The 15,220-nt window shown below is 52.3% G+C and overlaps 1 protein-coding gene across 14 annotated transcripts in view; it reads right to left on the minus strand.

Moving 5' to 3' along the window:
- Positions 1 to 15,220, minus strand: part of LOC130539087 (receptor-type tyrosine-protein phosphatase S-like) — a 47,963-nt gene that overhangs the window by 13,678 nt on the left and 19,065 nt on the right. For 5 of the 14 annotated variants that reach the window (XM_057057184.1, XM_057057185.1, XM_057057195.1 and 2 more), the window contains exons 5-16: positions 15,024 to 15,212; positions 9,864 to 9,974; positions 6,940 to 6,954; positions 5,316 to 5,585; positions 4,862 to 5,241; positions 4,144 to 4,345; positions 3,137 to 3,273; positions 2,791 to 2,935; positions 822 to 1,139; positions 554 to 747; positions 385 to 411; positions 75 to 192 (exon numbers count right to left, since the gene is read on the minus strand). In XM_057057184.1, coding sequence (XP_056913164.1) covers positions 75 to 192; positions 385 to 411; positions 554 to 747; positions 822 to 1,139; positions 2,791 to 2,935; positions 3,137 to 3,273; positions 4,144 to 4,345; positions 4,862 to 5,241; positions 5,316 to 5,585; positions 6,940 to 6,954; positions 9,864 to 9,974; positions 15,024 to 15,212 — 2,106 coding nt within the window. The remainder of the gene's footprint in view (positions 1 to 74; positions 193 to 384; positions 412 to 553; positions 748 to 821; positions 1,140 to 2,790; positions 2,936 to 3,136; positions 3,274 to 4,143; positions 4,346 to 4,861; positions 5,242 to 5,315; positions 5,586 to 6,939; positions 6,955 to 9,863; positions 9,975 to 15,023; positions 15,213 to 15,220) is intronic. The other 9 variants (XM_057057187.1, XM_057057186.1, XM_057057197.1 and 6 more) reach the window with 3 other exon arrangements.

The raw sequence follows: 15,220 nt of genomic DNA on the forward strand, positions 1-15,220 counted from the left end.
ACTGCTGCTCAGCGGTGCAGCTTACTGTCAGATCAATTCTACCACATCGAACGCTACCCTTGGCTTCTGCTCACCAATCCCCAGGGTCTGCACCAGCTTGGACCTGCTGTGTGCGCCGTCCCCTTTGGTGGTGTACGCAGCCACTGACACCGAGTACGTGGTCTCTGGTTTCAGGCCGCCGATAATCAGCTCCTATGGAGGAAACGCATCACCGTTAAATGCGACAAACTCGCCGGTTTTGACGATAAACAGGCCTCTTGCGTTACATAACATCACGACGCCGATGCGGATTTTCCTAAGTTTGTGTGTGACGGATGTGTTTTGCTGAATTTATAAGCGAGGCGCTCATTTCTAATGAGGAGGGGACAGGTAGTCTGCACTCACATACTGAGTTGAATCATCCTCCTCCATCTTCTCCCACGGTTGCAGCGCACCCCACAGGCAGCCGAGACGGATGAGAGAGTCAGAGGACAAAAGGACGGACAGGGAAGATATTTAATGGCGAAATAAATGACCGCCGTTTAATTATTTATATCTGTGGCCGTGACGTCACCTGCGACTCATCTAGTAGCAGGTCTTTGATGCGGGGGAGGTTTCGCGATTCGCCGCTCTCCGCCCGCCCGAAGTGGACTTGGTAGCCGCGGATCTGGCCTTGCCGTAACCGCGGCAACACTGGGCGCCAGGTGACCCGGAGCGCCGAGGAGTTGAGCGGCTGGACGTCCACCTGACGGGGCGCGGCGCCGGGAACTGGGCAGACACGGAATTCGTTGGGTGTCTCTCACTAAAGATTATTAGAGGATGATGGGGCGTCTCGGTCTCACCGTCCTCGTCGGTCCTGCAGAGGACGCCGGGGCTGCTGGGGCCAGTCCCTTCCACGGTGAAGGCGGCCAGGGTGATATTGTACCAGCTCCATTTCTCCAGCCCCTCCAGCACTGTTTGCCCCCGCTCTGCTGGGATCCGCTGCCCGCTCGTGTTATGGCCCTGACCTCCTCCTCCTGCCCCAGAAACTCTCTGGTATTTCAGCTCATAACCTGCCAACTCGCCATTCCAGCCGTCCATTAGAGGCGGCCGCCAACCTACTCTGAGCGAGGTGGAGCCGGCGCTCTCGCAGGACACACCCTCGGGGGCAGCTGAGGGCTCTGATTGGACAACGGGCAAGAAGGGCGATCGGCAAAGAGTTCAGGACAGAGGGCAGAAAAACAAGAAGAGGGGCGCACAAGCAAGAGGACAGGCGACGAGAATGAAAAGGAAACAATCGTAAGGTAAGAGGAAATGAAAGAAAAAAATCAGGAGGGAGATCAGGGAGCGACCGCAGAACGTAAAAGCATAATGTAAAACTCAGGGCCTAATGAAATAAACCGGAGACAGGAGTATCGATCCTGAGTGGACAACTTAATTAGACCGATGGAGAATGTGAATCTGATACCTCGTGATTGTATCACATCCTCTGACTGAGGCAAGTGGCTCCGCGTGATCCACATTTATGAATGAGAAGCATAAATATTCTACGGAAAGGAGGGACGCACGGCTAATGTAAACATTTCATGCAGGCGGGCCGTGTGGTGACATAATCCTCGAGTCTTCGGGATTATAGAGCGGTCTGGGACTTTCCTACCCCCTCGCCGGGAGAAGTTTTGGGGCTTTGCGGAGGAAAGAAAGAGATCTCACAAGGCATGGAGGATTTAGACGACTGTGTTAAAAGGCAGGGAGGAAGGCACTCAGGCATGAAAAGTCACCCGAAAAAACGATGGATTTACGATATTTACTGCAAGAAAAATAAGAATTATAGCTAAATCTTCATTAGGACAAACTCATCAACTGTAGTGCTCAAACTACAGCCTATAAAAAGAACACAAATGAAGCATCGGGCTAAAAGCGGCTTAGCTGTATTAGCGGGAGCGTAGCATTGGTAGCTGACAGGTTCAAGTATCTATTCACTCAGCCGTACAGCCACTTCTGTTGGCCTCAGGGGACAATCTAGATGTGCACCAAAGCTTGGCGATAACAAAGAACACATAACCTCCCTGGGAAATGAATTCTGCTGCATGAAATAGGCTGCTTATCAGGCACCTTCTCTTTCTCCAGCCCCCCTCCTCCGTTGTACCCCCTTGTTCTGTCTTTCTTTAAGAAGAGCAAGGAGATAAAGTGAAAGAAGACCACCTAAATATGCTATATAGGGTTTTTTTTCACTGAATGATAAATACTTACCCTCCGAGGGGTACGGTACCGCTCTGAAGGACCAGTCCGGGGCTTTTGTCCAAAATAACCTTACTAATTGTTTTCTTTGTGCCATTTTCTCTTTTACTGAGTCATCCATTTAATGACTCAAAGGAGAAAATGAAACAAGGAAAACCATCCAAGGCTGATCACCACTTACCTGTCAACACAGCGGGCCGACCCTCAGTGCCTCTAATCACTGGCTGTTAACCGATAAGTAGCATAAATGCCCCCCTCAAAGAGATTAAACACTCATTGAGTAGAGAGAGCGGAGGAATGGTGGAGAAAAGGAAGAGCGAAAGTGTTAATCTGTGCGCCGTCTCCATCCGTCAGGTCTGCTGAGGCTGTGTGAGGAAGCCAGAGGCTGAAGGCAGGAGGAAAGGCACGGTCAGGATGGATGAGAGGGGGAAGAGTTGATAAAGGAGACAGATGGAGCGATGCAAAGATGGTTCAAACGCTGCAGCCGCTCGGGAGGCTGGGAAAGCCGTGCTCCGAGCTGCAGGAGGTGCACGGTGTCTGCATGGGTAAAAGGCTTAACGAGGTAAAGGCCGTTAGCAGCGGTTTTGGACATACTGGCTTGTGACGTGCTCTGCACCAGCTCGTTGGTGAACGCTCCGATGCCTTTGTTGGAGATGGCGGCCAGGGAGAAGGAGTACTCCGTGTTTGGTTTCAGACCCTCCACTGTGTAAGAATTCCTGGGTCCGAAGGTCAGTTTCTCCTGCGAGACAGAAGAATCCGAGTGAAGTGGACGGGGGTGACAGTTAGAGAGAGAGGTGAGGGAAAAGTAGTCATTAAAGGAGGACTGGGAGAGATGAGGAGGTGGGGACTGTCTTTTCAACTTGTCCCCTCAACCCGTCTCTTTCTTGTATAAAGGCTGCCCAGCAGACAGAGTTATTAATAAAGAATGAGAGGTCCTTACCAGACCGCCAAACCTGACAGGTTTGTAGAGGAGTTCATAGTTGACGATGCCTTCTTTGGTGTAAGCGGGCTCCCAGGTCAGCTCTATGCTCGTATCTGTCACCCTGCCAACTTTAAATTTGCCAGGTTGACCCGGGACTGAAAGGGAAGAGGACAGAACAATGAGCATGTTTGACCTCGGGTTAACAAGGACAGTGAGGATTTTAGATGCAGGGATATTTTCAGAGGCCTCTCCTCCACTTCTGGACGCTCGTAGCGCACCCCCGAAACCGTGGGCGATGATGCAGGCACGAGCGGCGTGATCCTACATTTACGGAGGTCTGAGTGGCGCCACGAGATTTTCAGGGTGCGTCAAAATAACTGAAAAAAACGACGGTTTATTTACAGCAGGTAATGCTAAATATGCAAATGCTAGAGTCGCTAGCTAGTCGTAGCCTCCTCCGATTCGCATTTTCAGCTTATAGTCGTGACGCCGATCAATAATACATTTGCTCTGCTCCACCTAAAAGTACAGGCGGTGACCCGTAAATCTCCGCAGCTCCATTCCCTGCGTGCTCCCGGGAATGATGGACTTTTTAAGGACATCAAAAGGCGTAGCGGTGGCTTAAGCTATGCAAGAATTTAAACCAGTAATACCATCAGAGTAATCATCTTTCAGTCCTATCGCATAAAACCTGCGACAGCAGCTGTCACCATCACACGAGCGGTGCCAAAGTGCACGGGGCATTTCTGGCGGGCTAATCCCTGTTTCCTCTTCGCAAGTGTGCGCGCTTCTGTCCCAGCAGGTGGAATTCTTTCAGCTGAAATGAGTCACACTTCTGAGTCTGCGCAGGCTTATTCACGGAGCATTCCGCCACCGGATCGCCTCAAAAACTTTGCGCAAGTTCCTCAACTAAGCCGCTTAACAGGTCCCCCCCCCCACACAAACAAATAATGAGTCATTTGTGCAAGCTCACACCCAAAAACCTGGACTGAGGACGGCCGCTAAGGCTCGCGAGACCCACTGACCTCCGGGCATGACCTTAACGTGGACGGGGTCCGAGAAGGGTCCGTCCCCCACGGAGGTGAAGGCCAGGACCTGGATGGTGTAGGTTTCTGAGGTCACCAGGTTCTGAATGGTGGTGATGACGCTGTCCTGGACGTTGTGGATCTGCCACTCGTTCATGGGCCGGGAGGGGTCCATGGTGTAGTACACGCGGTAACCTTTCACCTAAAATAAAAACGGGCTTCAGCTCACAGAACACACGACGACAGCATCACTAAGGTCTTTACTGGGGTCCAGCTGGGCCCGTGGATTTGCTGGTCCTGTTTTCATGTGCGGGGCCACGATTAACCTTGTTTAACAGATGTCCTACAAAGGTTGTCTAAACCAGGACCAATACGGGCCGCCCGGGTCCGCATATACTTTTTTTTTTCCTGCTGTGTTTGATTGTGGGCAGTTCAGGGTTTAATCCTGCTGCCATGCCACTGCATTAACCCCCCCCCCCCCTCTGCTTATTACTCTTCAAACTCCGTAATCCCCACATGAGCACGATTCTGCCCTCCGCTTTCATAAACCGACGGTCCGGATGGAAACGGGCCCCGGGGAGGGCGCGCTGAACTTATTAGGGACCATCAAATCGCCTCTTCTTTCTTTGGAGAGCGGGGAAGCTAGCGAGGGAATTACAGGAGGGAAAGCTCTACTGAGCATTGGGGGGGAGGGGGACGAACCGCTTCCTCGTCCCACCTGTCCGTTTGGCTCTTCTGGCTCCTCCCACCGGACCATCACCGTGTTCTGGGAGATGATGTGGGCCTGCACGTTTCTGGGCGGGCTGGCCGGGGCCTGCTCTCCCGTGCGGGCCTCCACGCGTGCCGACGGGGGCCCCTGGCCGATGCTGTTGAAGGCCGACACCCTGATCTCGTACTCGGTGTTGGGATACAGGCCGCCGATGCTGTAGCGGGTGGTGGTGATGCTGTCCACCGTCTCGTATTTGCTGTCCGGCCCTTTGGCCCGGTACTGGATGATGTAATACGACACCGGGTCGGGATTACCGGAGTCCCAGGTGATGGTCACGCTGGTGGCGGTGGTCTCCGTGACGATGGGTGTTCCCGGGGGCTTCGGCAGGGCTGGAGGTCAGAAGGTGACGCGTCATTATCAAAGCGGTGGTTCAGGTCTGCCGGCAACTTGAGGCGTTTCTTACTTTTCACTAGGACCTGCGCCACGGCCTCGATGACCCCCAGGCTGCTCATGGCCACGCAGGTGTAGTTGGCGGACTCCCGCACGCCGTTGAGCTCCAGCACGTTGCGCCCGATCGGCATTTCGTCCTCGGGGGTGAGGTCCTCGGGCCCCAGCATCCACTTGACGTAGGGCATGGGCGAGCCCACCGCCACGCAGGTGATGTTGACGCTCCCGCCCGGCATGATCTCGTGGTTGGAGGGGAGGATGGAAAAACGCGGGGACACGCGGCGCACTGGGAAAGGAGGAGAGCCGGGGCAGACAGGGGGGAGGGGGGGTTTGGGGGGAGGGAGGGTGAAAGGGTTAGGGAGCATCAGAGAGAGGAGGAACAAGGCAGAAAAGCAAGGTGGAGAGCGAGAGAGAAAGCGAGGGCGGGAAGGATACAAAGAAAGAAGAGAGAAAGAGGTAACAGGGAGGGGAAGAATGAACTTCAGGGTCTCTTTTTACAGAAAATTACAGAGGGATAATTCACGTTTAGTCCCAATTCACTTTATGGCACTGATGATTCCAACAGAAAGACACAAATCTCGTGTTGAGCTCAACAAATCAGAGGGAGCCGCCGACTCAAAGGAAGGCGGCGGACTCTTGAGGCTGGCATCCACCAGGACATGACACCTCGAGTCAGTTTCTCTCTGCGCTGACCAGCGACCGCTTTTAGAACCTCGACTCTGCCGAGGCCAAGTTCCCGCCTCTGCGTTAGCCGGGCTCTATTTAGCCGGCGTGCGTCTGGGGGGGGGGGGAGCCCTGCCAGGTACTCGTTCCCCCCCGGGAGAAGGACGAGCAAACTGGCGAGTTCAACTCAATCCTGCGTCTGTCAGCGGGGCCGGAGAAACTGAGCTCGTGGGTTCCCTGCATGCCTGGGCCGCTCAAGAGGGATAAAATGGTGGAGCAACACAAAGAAGAGAACGGAGAACCGAGAGGGAGAGCAGACAGACGGAGGGACAGAGAGAGAGAGGGAGGGAGAGAGAGAGAGACAGAGAGAGAGGGAGACAGAGAGAGAGAGGAGGGAGACAGAGAGAGAGAGGGAGACAGACAGACAGAGGGACAGAGAGAGAGAGAGAGAGAGAGAGGGAGAGAGAGGGAGGGAGACAGAGAGAGAGGGAGACAGAGAGAGAGAGGGAGACAGAGAGAGAGAGAGACAGAGAGAGACAGAGAGAGAGAGAGAGGAGAGAGAGAGAGGGAGAGAGAGAGGGAGAGAGAGAGAGAGAGAGAGAGAGGAGAGAGAGAGGGAGACAGAGAGAGAGAAAGAGGGAGACAGAGAGAGAGAGGGAGACAGAGAGAGAGAGGGAGAGGCAGCTCTGCTTCTCTTCCACACGATGACAGGCAATGTAGCAAAGGACAGCCACATTGTACAACAGGATACTGTACAATACACAGAATTCAGAGGTGATACAGTGTGTAGTCAAATGGAGATGTGGACGGAAGTGATCGGGTGGTGGGGGGGGGGGGTGGACCCGACTACAGAGTGATCATCGGACACATTCATCGAGGGACACCAAGACAGCATGAGAGAGGCAAGAACGGGTGCGAGCAGAAAGAGAGCGTGTGAGGTCGTATGTGCATGTTTATAAGTTAATAAACTTATGTACATGTGTCTGTCGCTCCTACACACCAGGGTGAGGCAGGAGGCGGAGGAGGAGGAGGGGCAAAAAAGAGGGGGGGGGGGGGAGCGGGGGCAGGAGAGCAGAGATAAAGAGAAGATTAGAAGAGGGTTGGGGGGGGGCAAGGTGGGGGGTGGGAGAAGAGAGGAGCGAGGAAGAAGAAAACACACGGATCTATTTAAAACACGGCTGTATACCAGAGTCAGGCCCCTTCAGAGACGTTAGGGGCTCCCAAAAGAGCAAGAGAAGAAGAAGAAGAAGAGGAAGAGGAGGAGGACACCCCAGGGGGAGGGGACAGGAAACAGAGAGAGAGACAGAGAGAGACAGAGAGAGAGAGACATTTCTTCATGGAGAATGAGAGGGGAGGAAGACAGAGAGCAAAAACATTGTTGAAAACCAAAAAAAACATGTTCAGTTCATAAAGACTAATGGTGACAGAAAAAAGGACATTAAAACAGGTTCACTGGAACACAAGAAGTCCTAGATGGATCTCACAGCACCTCAAAGGAACAAAGAAAGAAGGGAGGGAGGGAGGGAATGAGTGAATCTGCTGCAACCTCCGCTCCTTAATGTTACATCATTACTGGGGATCTTCCTGGATCACATCCCCCCCTACTAAAGGAATCTAGAGACAGTTGATACAAGTTAACAGGTTTAGCATTTAAAAAAGATATGTTGCCATGGCGTCACCAGAAGAACACACACAAGCGTCAAACGTGGAACACACAAGACACATTTAGATACACGCTGCTGAAGACACCACACACACACATGTACACACACACACACATGGAGAAAAGGACATCTGTTAGAAGGCAGCCCATCAGTCAGGCGTGCCGCAGACATGCGTGTCGGCTCCGTGCACATGCAGGCTGAGGATGAGGAGCAGCGGCGCGGGGACGGAGGAGCTTCACAATAAAGCGAGCTCATAACGGCGGCTAATCCCGCGTGTGGTCGCGCAGCTTCTGGCTTAAAGGTAATGGCGCCAGAGTCCCCTTCATTTTCTTGGCGAGAGCTCGGGGTTTTATTAGCGGGAGCTGTCATTAGCCGCGACCTCTGCAGGGCGCCCGGCGTCCGCGGGCCCGGCCAGACCTTGGCTCAGCCGCGAGGATTACCGCCGGATCCACCAGCCGCTCGCTACCGACGCCGAGCTGACATTTACGCCGCGCCGGCCCGACCGTCTCAAGGACGCGGCTTCATTAAACGCCGGAGTGAGGGGGGATCATTAATAGCCCCCAACAGCTCAGAGAATTGAAATGATTAATTTCAAATGTCACTCAGTTCCGCCGAACCCGAGTGTTTGTCGATGATAGCGGCAGCATGACGCGGCAGATTTGATATACATTTGGAACTTTATTGGTGATATTTGAGGCTCTTGCTGAGATTATGCTAAGAGCAGCGGCTGCGGGTTCACGCGTTGAAACTGTAGAAAAGTCAAGAAAGAATCGCCACTTCGCTAAAATTCAAGGTAGCGCTAGCTAGCATCCCTGGCTAAAAGCTGTTCTGAAATGCCTAAATGATCATTTAGCACCAATTATACCTGTTAAACAGCTGCAGAGAGGTAAAAATATGGTGTTTCTAGATTAAATATGGATCCAGATGAGTTGACAGCATGTTAGCGTGTGATCAGGCATGCACCATTCCCACCCAGTGCAACGTGGGGGGGGGGGGAGAACACGTGGGACACAAATGCAGCGCGCGGCGCGACAAGGCGACACTTCAGAACTTGACATCAAGCACGTCGGTCAGCGCCAGCACACACCGGGCGCCATGCTCCCGCCTCAGTCTGCACGCATGCAAGCGGCGCTCCTTCCTCCGCCTCTCCGGCTCCTCCCATGCAAACACCACCTCCATTTGATCTCGCAATTCCCGGGTCTCCATGACAACAAGATCATACCATGCAGAAATCATCGATCGGGGAGGCAACACCAAGGGTTCTGCACACAAGGCCTCACGATGCAGCGAAGGCAGACCGCGTCATCACCGCAGCAGCTTTAGAAATATTAGCTCTCTTTGGGTTTTTTTTTTTGGGGGGGGGGAGTTCATGTCAAATTGTCCTTAGAAAGTGTTGTTTTTTTCTTTGTTTCTCTCTGTTTCAACAAGGGAAGCTTTCTGAAACAAAGGAGTAACAAAAGAAAAGAAAGAGCGCACCAACCTTCTCGAAGCTCTGAGGGATGGAAGGGGGTTGATGCGGAACACAATGAGGTGGGGGGGGGAGAGAGAGAACGGGGAAACACAGAGAGAATAAAAACGGCCAGCGCAAAACCACCCGCGCGCGCACACACACACACACACGCACACACACACACACACACACACATGCCCGCGCTCACTCTTCTTGGAATACCCACTTGATATAAAATTCGATCTTTTTTCTTATTCTGATTGAAACGCATGATTGCGGTCTTTCAGCCGGCGCCCTTGGTTCCGATAGGTCGACACACGAATGGGGGGGGCTGAACGGCGGCGACACTTGTGGGGACCGGACGCGGCCCGTTTCGCTCCGGAGCCAATTGAATTTCATCTTTCGCGTCACGTACGTGCATCCTTTTGTGCACCGCTTCCCTCTTTTTTCTGCCTCTTGTACAGAAACCGCTTTAGCAGACGGATCAGCGATGTTTCCATGCAGTTAAACCAAGGTGAGCCCCCCCCCCCCTCAAAATTCATGTTCATCTTGAGTCTAATAGAGGGGCCTGCACCGAGATTTAAGGTGGAATTGTTAAGGGTGGTTGTGAGAGATACCAAACAACAGTCAACATGTACTTTGGACGATGGATGGGTTAGTAATACTCATATTAGAGCACATGTATATCAAAGAAATAGCTGATTTATGCTAACAGCAGCTAGGTCGACGTAGCATCCGTGACGGTGTCTCTGCGTGTGTGTTCTCGTGTTCCGTGTTCAGGTCCTACCTCGCACGTAGAGGTTGGCGGGGGAGGAGTAGCGCACGCCTTGAGAGTTGGTGGCCACGCACTCGTACTTTCCCTGGTCGGTCTCCTCGCTGTTCTCGATCTGCAGCGCTCCTGCAACACAGAAGGATGGGGTGGGGGGGGTGGGGGGGGTATGGAGATGTTAAGGTGACTCTGGTGTCTCCTCTTCTCTCCATTTGTCCCGGTCTCAGACAGCAGCCGCCGAGTCTCAAAGGCAGGCGCCTTTTTCCCTCCGCTTCCATTCAAATCCCCATTGAAAAGTTTGGAACTCTTCAAAGCGACTTTTGCTAAACTTAGCCGACACGTAAAGCGCCTCCTTGTTGTTGCACACCTCTTTACCAGCTCCGGTGGATCCTCTCTTAAGGCGGGGGGGCTGTTACAAAGGGAGACCGCGTCTCTGCTGGCAGTTAACTGACATCAGCAGCAACCGACGAGGCTTTTTACCTCCTCACCTCGTTTCCCGTCTCATCCTCCGCGGCGCCGCTGTGGTAAACATCCAAATCTAAATGTGCTATAATTACACACGCCGCTCATCAGATATTCCTTTATTTCACACCCCTCCTGTTCTACCTACATTTTCTGTTTTTATTTTTCGGGGCCTTTTCACATCAAGACGACTTTGATGCGAAAGCCCGCGATGGAGACGCAACATGGCGGCGTTCACCTTCAGCTGCAGGAGGAGACGGTTCAAAATGCACCGCGCGTGCTAACGGTGGCGAGCAAGCTAATTCTGCAGCCATTTGTTAGCTACAGAGAGACGGTGGGATGGAACATTAGTGTCATGGTATTGAGGGAGACGCTTCTGCGCTGTGATTTAAGGCCTCCTTTCGCTGCGCTTTCCCAGAAATTGGCTTTTTATTATTATCGACAGTATTCCGGAGGGAGGAGATGCAAACAGTGATGAACAAAATAAAGATCTTTATTTAACTCAGGTAAAGCTGTAATTTGAGGGAGAATTACACAATGGAAGGAGGTGAAACGGTGGCCGCTAATATCAGTCCTGAGGCCTTTCGTTTCCTGTTTGATCGCTAATATTCCCAAGATTTTGCCGGTTAAAGGCCGATTCCGCGCCGCTTCCGCGCTGCGCTGCTTTCCGCTGCTTCATACAGTCAGCTGGAGTTCGATACCAGCAAAACCAATTAGCTGATGGTGTGGCTCCATCTCTATTTAGTGTTCCGCCGTATTGATGGGAACACCAAACAAATCAAACCCTTGCATGTGTTCACATGCTCGGTCAATGAAGCTGCGTCTAATTGTGGCTCCGCGCACCTTTAGCGGCACCTTCGCCGTTCCAGATTAGCCGGGGGGGTGATTTGGGCTGACAGACAACTGGACGGATAAAGCAGAGGGTGAGGAAGGGAAAAAAAATCCATTACTGGCCTTGAAGTGGTTCAGAACCAGCAGAGCCCAGAACAAGCAGAGGCTAGCGTAGCTCATTCACTTCATTGCGCCAATTGTAGCATTTGAAACTGCGGCATAGCTAGGATACGATCCCTCGCTCTCATCTGAGCTATTAAAGCGATTTCAGTTGGACGTCGTCTTCACATGACAGACGGTTATTTTTGGAGTCATGTCCAAAAATCCTCCACCGGATGGATGATTACAAAATGGCGTCTGTTTTGCTAAATTTCCGCTGAAAAAGTTCGGGAAGGCGGCGCGAGCGCGGGAAAAGGTCGCAAAGTCGGTCTCCAAAGACGACAAACGGTCAGAAAGGAAGGCGACTTGTACGCTTTAATAGACTCTTCTTCTTCTTTGGTGTTAGAAACCGAGTCCCCACAAGCATATTAAAGCTCTAATTGGATCAATTGGACAAAAAGTTACTCAATACTCAGAAAAGCAGGTATTGATCATCGACCTCCTCAACACCCGTGAGGGTTAAAAAAAACCAACTGTAATTAAATCGTGATGTCAGCAAAGCGCAGAAGATTGAAACAACGCGTTTGCCACCAATCAGAGGGGGAAACTTCATCCGCTCGCCTCTGCCCCCTCCATTAGGTCCATGAAAGCCCTCCTTATTCTCTGCCCCCCCCCCACAGGCCCTCGGCTTTGGAGATAAACAGGAGTAAATTCTATTCTCCATGAGCTGAGCATTCTCTCCAGGAGGTGGCGGAGCGAGAGGGAGACGGGCTGGAGGAGAGACGGAGGCAGACGAGTGCAAACAGGAGCCCGTCTGACAGCTGGACGCAGCTCATGTAGCGAAGCATCGGAAATCTCCTTTAACGCAAAACGTGTTGGCTGTTTATCGTATGGCTGCGAAAAACCAACAACAACTTCCCCTCATACATATGTATACGCGCAACTGGAGGGGGTAAATATAGAAAGTGACAGCGTGTGAGAGCCGTTTGAGATGGAACCTCTGAAAAAGGAGCCGCATCTGCTGCGCCTGGACGCGCCTGATCAGATGACAGAGGATATGCTAACCCAATAGCGGCGCCGCATTCACCTCGGACAGATCACCCGGCCCGGCGACCTCCCGCAAGGTGGAACATTAACTCCAAACTGGCGGCAGATCGCGGAAACCCATTAAACTAATGGGTTTATGGGACGGAGCACAATTTCTCGCTAATGAGCCACAGTTAGCCGCCGCCTTTGACCGATTTAGCGAAGAAGACGCAAGATGAGATGACGGGAGGAAAAGAAATTTGTTAGAGAACCGAGAAATCGCCGCTGTTCTCGATCTCGGCGGCGTGACAAGTGCCAGTCGCAGCCACTTTGACGCCACGTTTGCTCGTCTAAATAATAACGCTAAACCGAGAGCGTTAGCATTAGCATCTGAGTATCGGTGGTCAACCTCAGCGTCTGTCAGACCAGAGGCGCCTGAGCTCTGGTAAACGAGCCACACGCCATCACCTCCGGCTAGCCGGTGGTGCTTGTCCATAAACTCTGCAGCAGCAGATGGCGGCGAGGTAAAAAAACCATAGCTGGCGCAGCAGAAGAAGATCTCCTGAGCTGTTTATCTCTATAGGCCGCCATATGTTTCCACAGGAAGAGGGCGGTGTGAGCGGTGGCGTTGGTGACCCGCCGGAGGAGGAAACCACAGATGATGTGCGGGAACCTTGTGGGTTCTGGGGCAGCTGAAAGTCATCTCTTGTGGGATTTGGGCGCATTCGGCGTCATTTCTCATCCTGATCGGCGCCGCCCGAGAAGAAAACCACTTCAAGGACCCCACAGAGCGAGGGAGAGAAAGGGAGACAATGCCGGCGGCCAAAAATGAAAAGGCCCCTCGCTGTGTTCCAAGGAGAGCTGGCGGGCGTCCACGGAATCAGAGGCGTTGCTTGGAAGGCGTCTCCGGCAAACGGGCCTTAAAGGGAATGTTTCATCCTTTCCAAAGCTTGGCGTTCTTTAGTGCCGACCTCAGGTCTAATTGATTTCCTCCGAGTCATTTCACTGAGGCGTTCGGTTCATTATGCCGTGCGTTTTGAGATGCTTTTGGCTAGCTGAGGCCCTGTTAAAGCCCGCGGTGCTCGGCCATTTATCTTGTTAGCGGCACATTGATGGGATCTGCCGGCCAACGGCGTGCGCTGCTACATCAGCAGCGTGAGCGAGCGGCGTGCGGAGGAGGGTTTAAAAGCAGCTAATCGCCACATAGAGCAGGGGTCGGCAACCCAAAATGTTGGAAGAGCCATATTGGACCAAAAAAAACAAGAAATAAATCTGTCTGGAGCCGCAAAAAATTAAAAGCCTTATATAGGGTTTATAATAAAGGCAACACATGCTGTATATTAGCTCTATTAGCATACTTTCCAAATGATGAGTAGGCTACAAATACATAATGCACCACATGGCCACTTTAAGTTTAACTTCCATTATAATGAGATGCTGAAATTAAATATTTATATATGTGTATATATATATTACACATTTATACAGCATTGGAAAACTTTAAGAAGGATTGTCACGTTATTAAAACAATTTCCTTTTCATATTTTTAATAAGCTCCAGGGAGCCACTAGGGCGGCGCTAAAGAGGCTCCAGAGCGGCAGGTTGCCGAGCCCTGACATAGAGGGAGGCTCCTCAAACACTTCCAATCAGTCCCTTTAAAAAGAAAGCCAGAGGAAATGATGGATTCAGGGTAACAATAACAATAACGGTGATTCAGCGCTTGATTACATTCTGGGATCGTAACAGCCCGCTTTCCAAACGGTCCTTCATCTGGAGAGTTCTCGAAAGCGGGACCAAAAAGTGCGAATCGGCTGCACCACGAGAGCAGAACCTCAGTGTTTACGTCTCTTTTCCTGCTAGTTAGGCTAATAGCTTCCCTTCTAGGTTGCATCTTCCCCTCCGAGACGTTAGCTGCTCGTGCATCATGAAGCCATCAAACTGCATCTGCAGCCCTTTCATGTCGAGGGCGCCGCTGATCAGCGCGGGATATCGGCTGACAGTGTGGCTGGCGGGACCCCGGGGGGTGGGGGTGGGTGGGGGGGGGGGAAGGATGAAGCAACAACAAAATGGTTTCGCCTCACCATCACTTTCGTCCCCCCCAGGACCGCCGAGCGAGACGCCGCAGCAGCGATCCAGAGGAGCCAAAACAAAGCTGAGCAAACCGTCTTCGAGGCGATACGCGGCGCCCCTTGATCTGCCGGCGCCGGCGTGCGCGCGCCGACGCCATCAAAGCGCATCCCTCCGTCTCCTGCACAGTGATTTTCAGCTCCCGTTTTAAAGCGCCAGATGGATTAAAAGATGAAAGGAGCGTCAATTAAATGTAGGATATAAAGGAATTCCCGACCCAGAGTTTATCTATCGATTACCCCCCCCCAAAAAAACCCCAAAGAAATCCGTTTAACAATTGCGATTTTGGGTCAGGAGTCATTCACTAGATTACTGACCTTTTAACCTTTTAATCTTCTTTGTCCTGTTGACCTCTGTCAACCTTCGTGTGCTAAAAGTGGCCGCTTTTTCTAATCTATTCTCCCAAATGTTAATAAAAACGCCCCCCCTCCTCCCCCCTGACTTAAGAACAGGACAATTATGCTTTAATGAAATTGGCGTTAAAAGGGTCCCACCCCCCCAAAGGATGCAGCTAAACTCTGAGTGGATCGTGTAATCCCTCAAACCCAATTAAAAAAAGTGATAATCGCCCAAATTTGGAGCGTGAGGGATTTAACCTGATAGCGAGGGTGGATAAATGGAATAGAACCTCACCCGAGCGGAGCTGCTTGATGCGGCCCTGGCTGGCGCCGGGCTCCACGGGCAGGAAGTCTTTGAACCAGGAGATCTCGGGGTCGGGGATGCCGCTGGCGGCGCAGAGCATGGTGGCCGTTCTGGAGCGCTCCACCACCTTCAGCTGGGGGCCCATGTCGATGCTGGGGAAGCCGAAGGGCAGCAGGTCCTCTGGAACC

Source organism: Takifugu flavidus, chromosome 15 (genome assembly GCF_003711565.1).
Source record: "Takifugu flavidus isolate HTHZ2018 chromosome 15, ASM371156v2, whole genome shotgun sequence".
Lineage (NCBI taxonomy): Eukaryota > Metazoa > Chordata > Actinopteri > Tetraodontiformes > Tetraodontidae > Takifugu > Takifugu flavidus.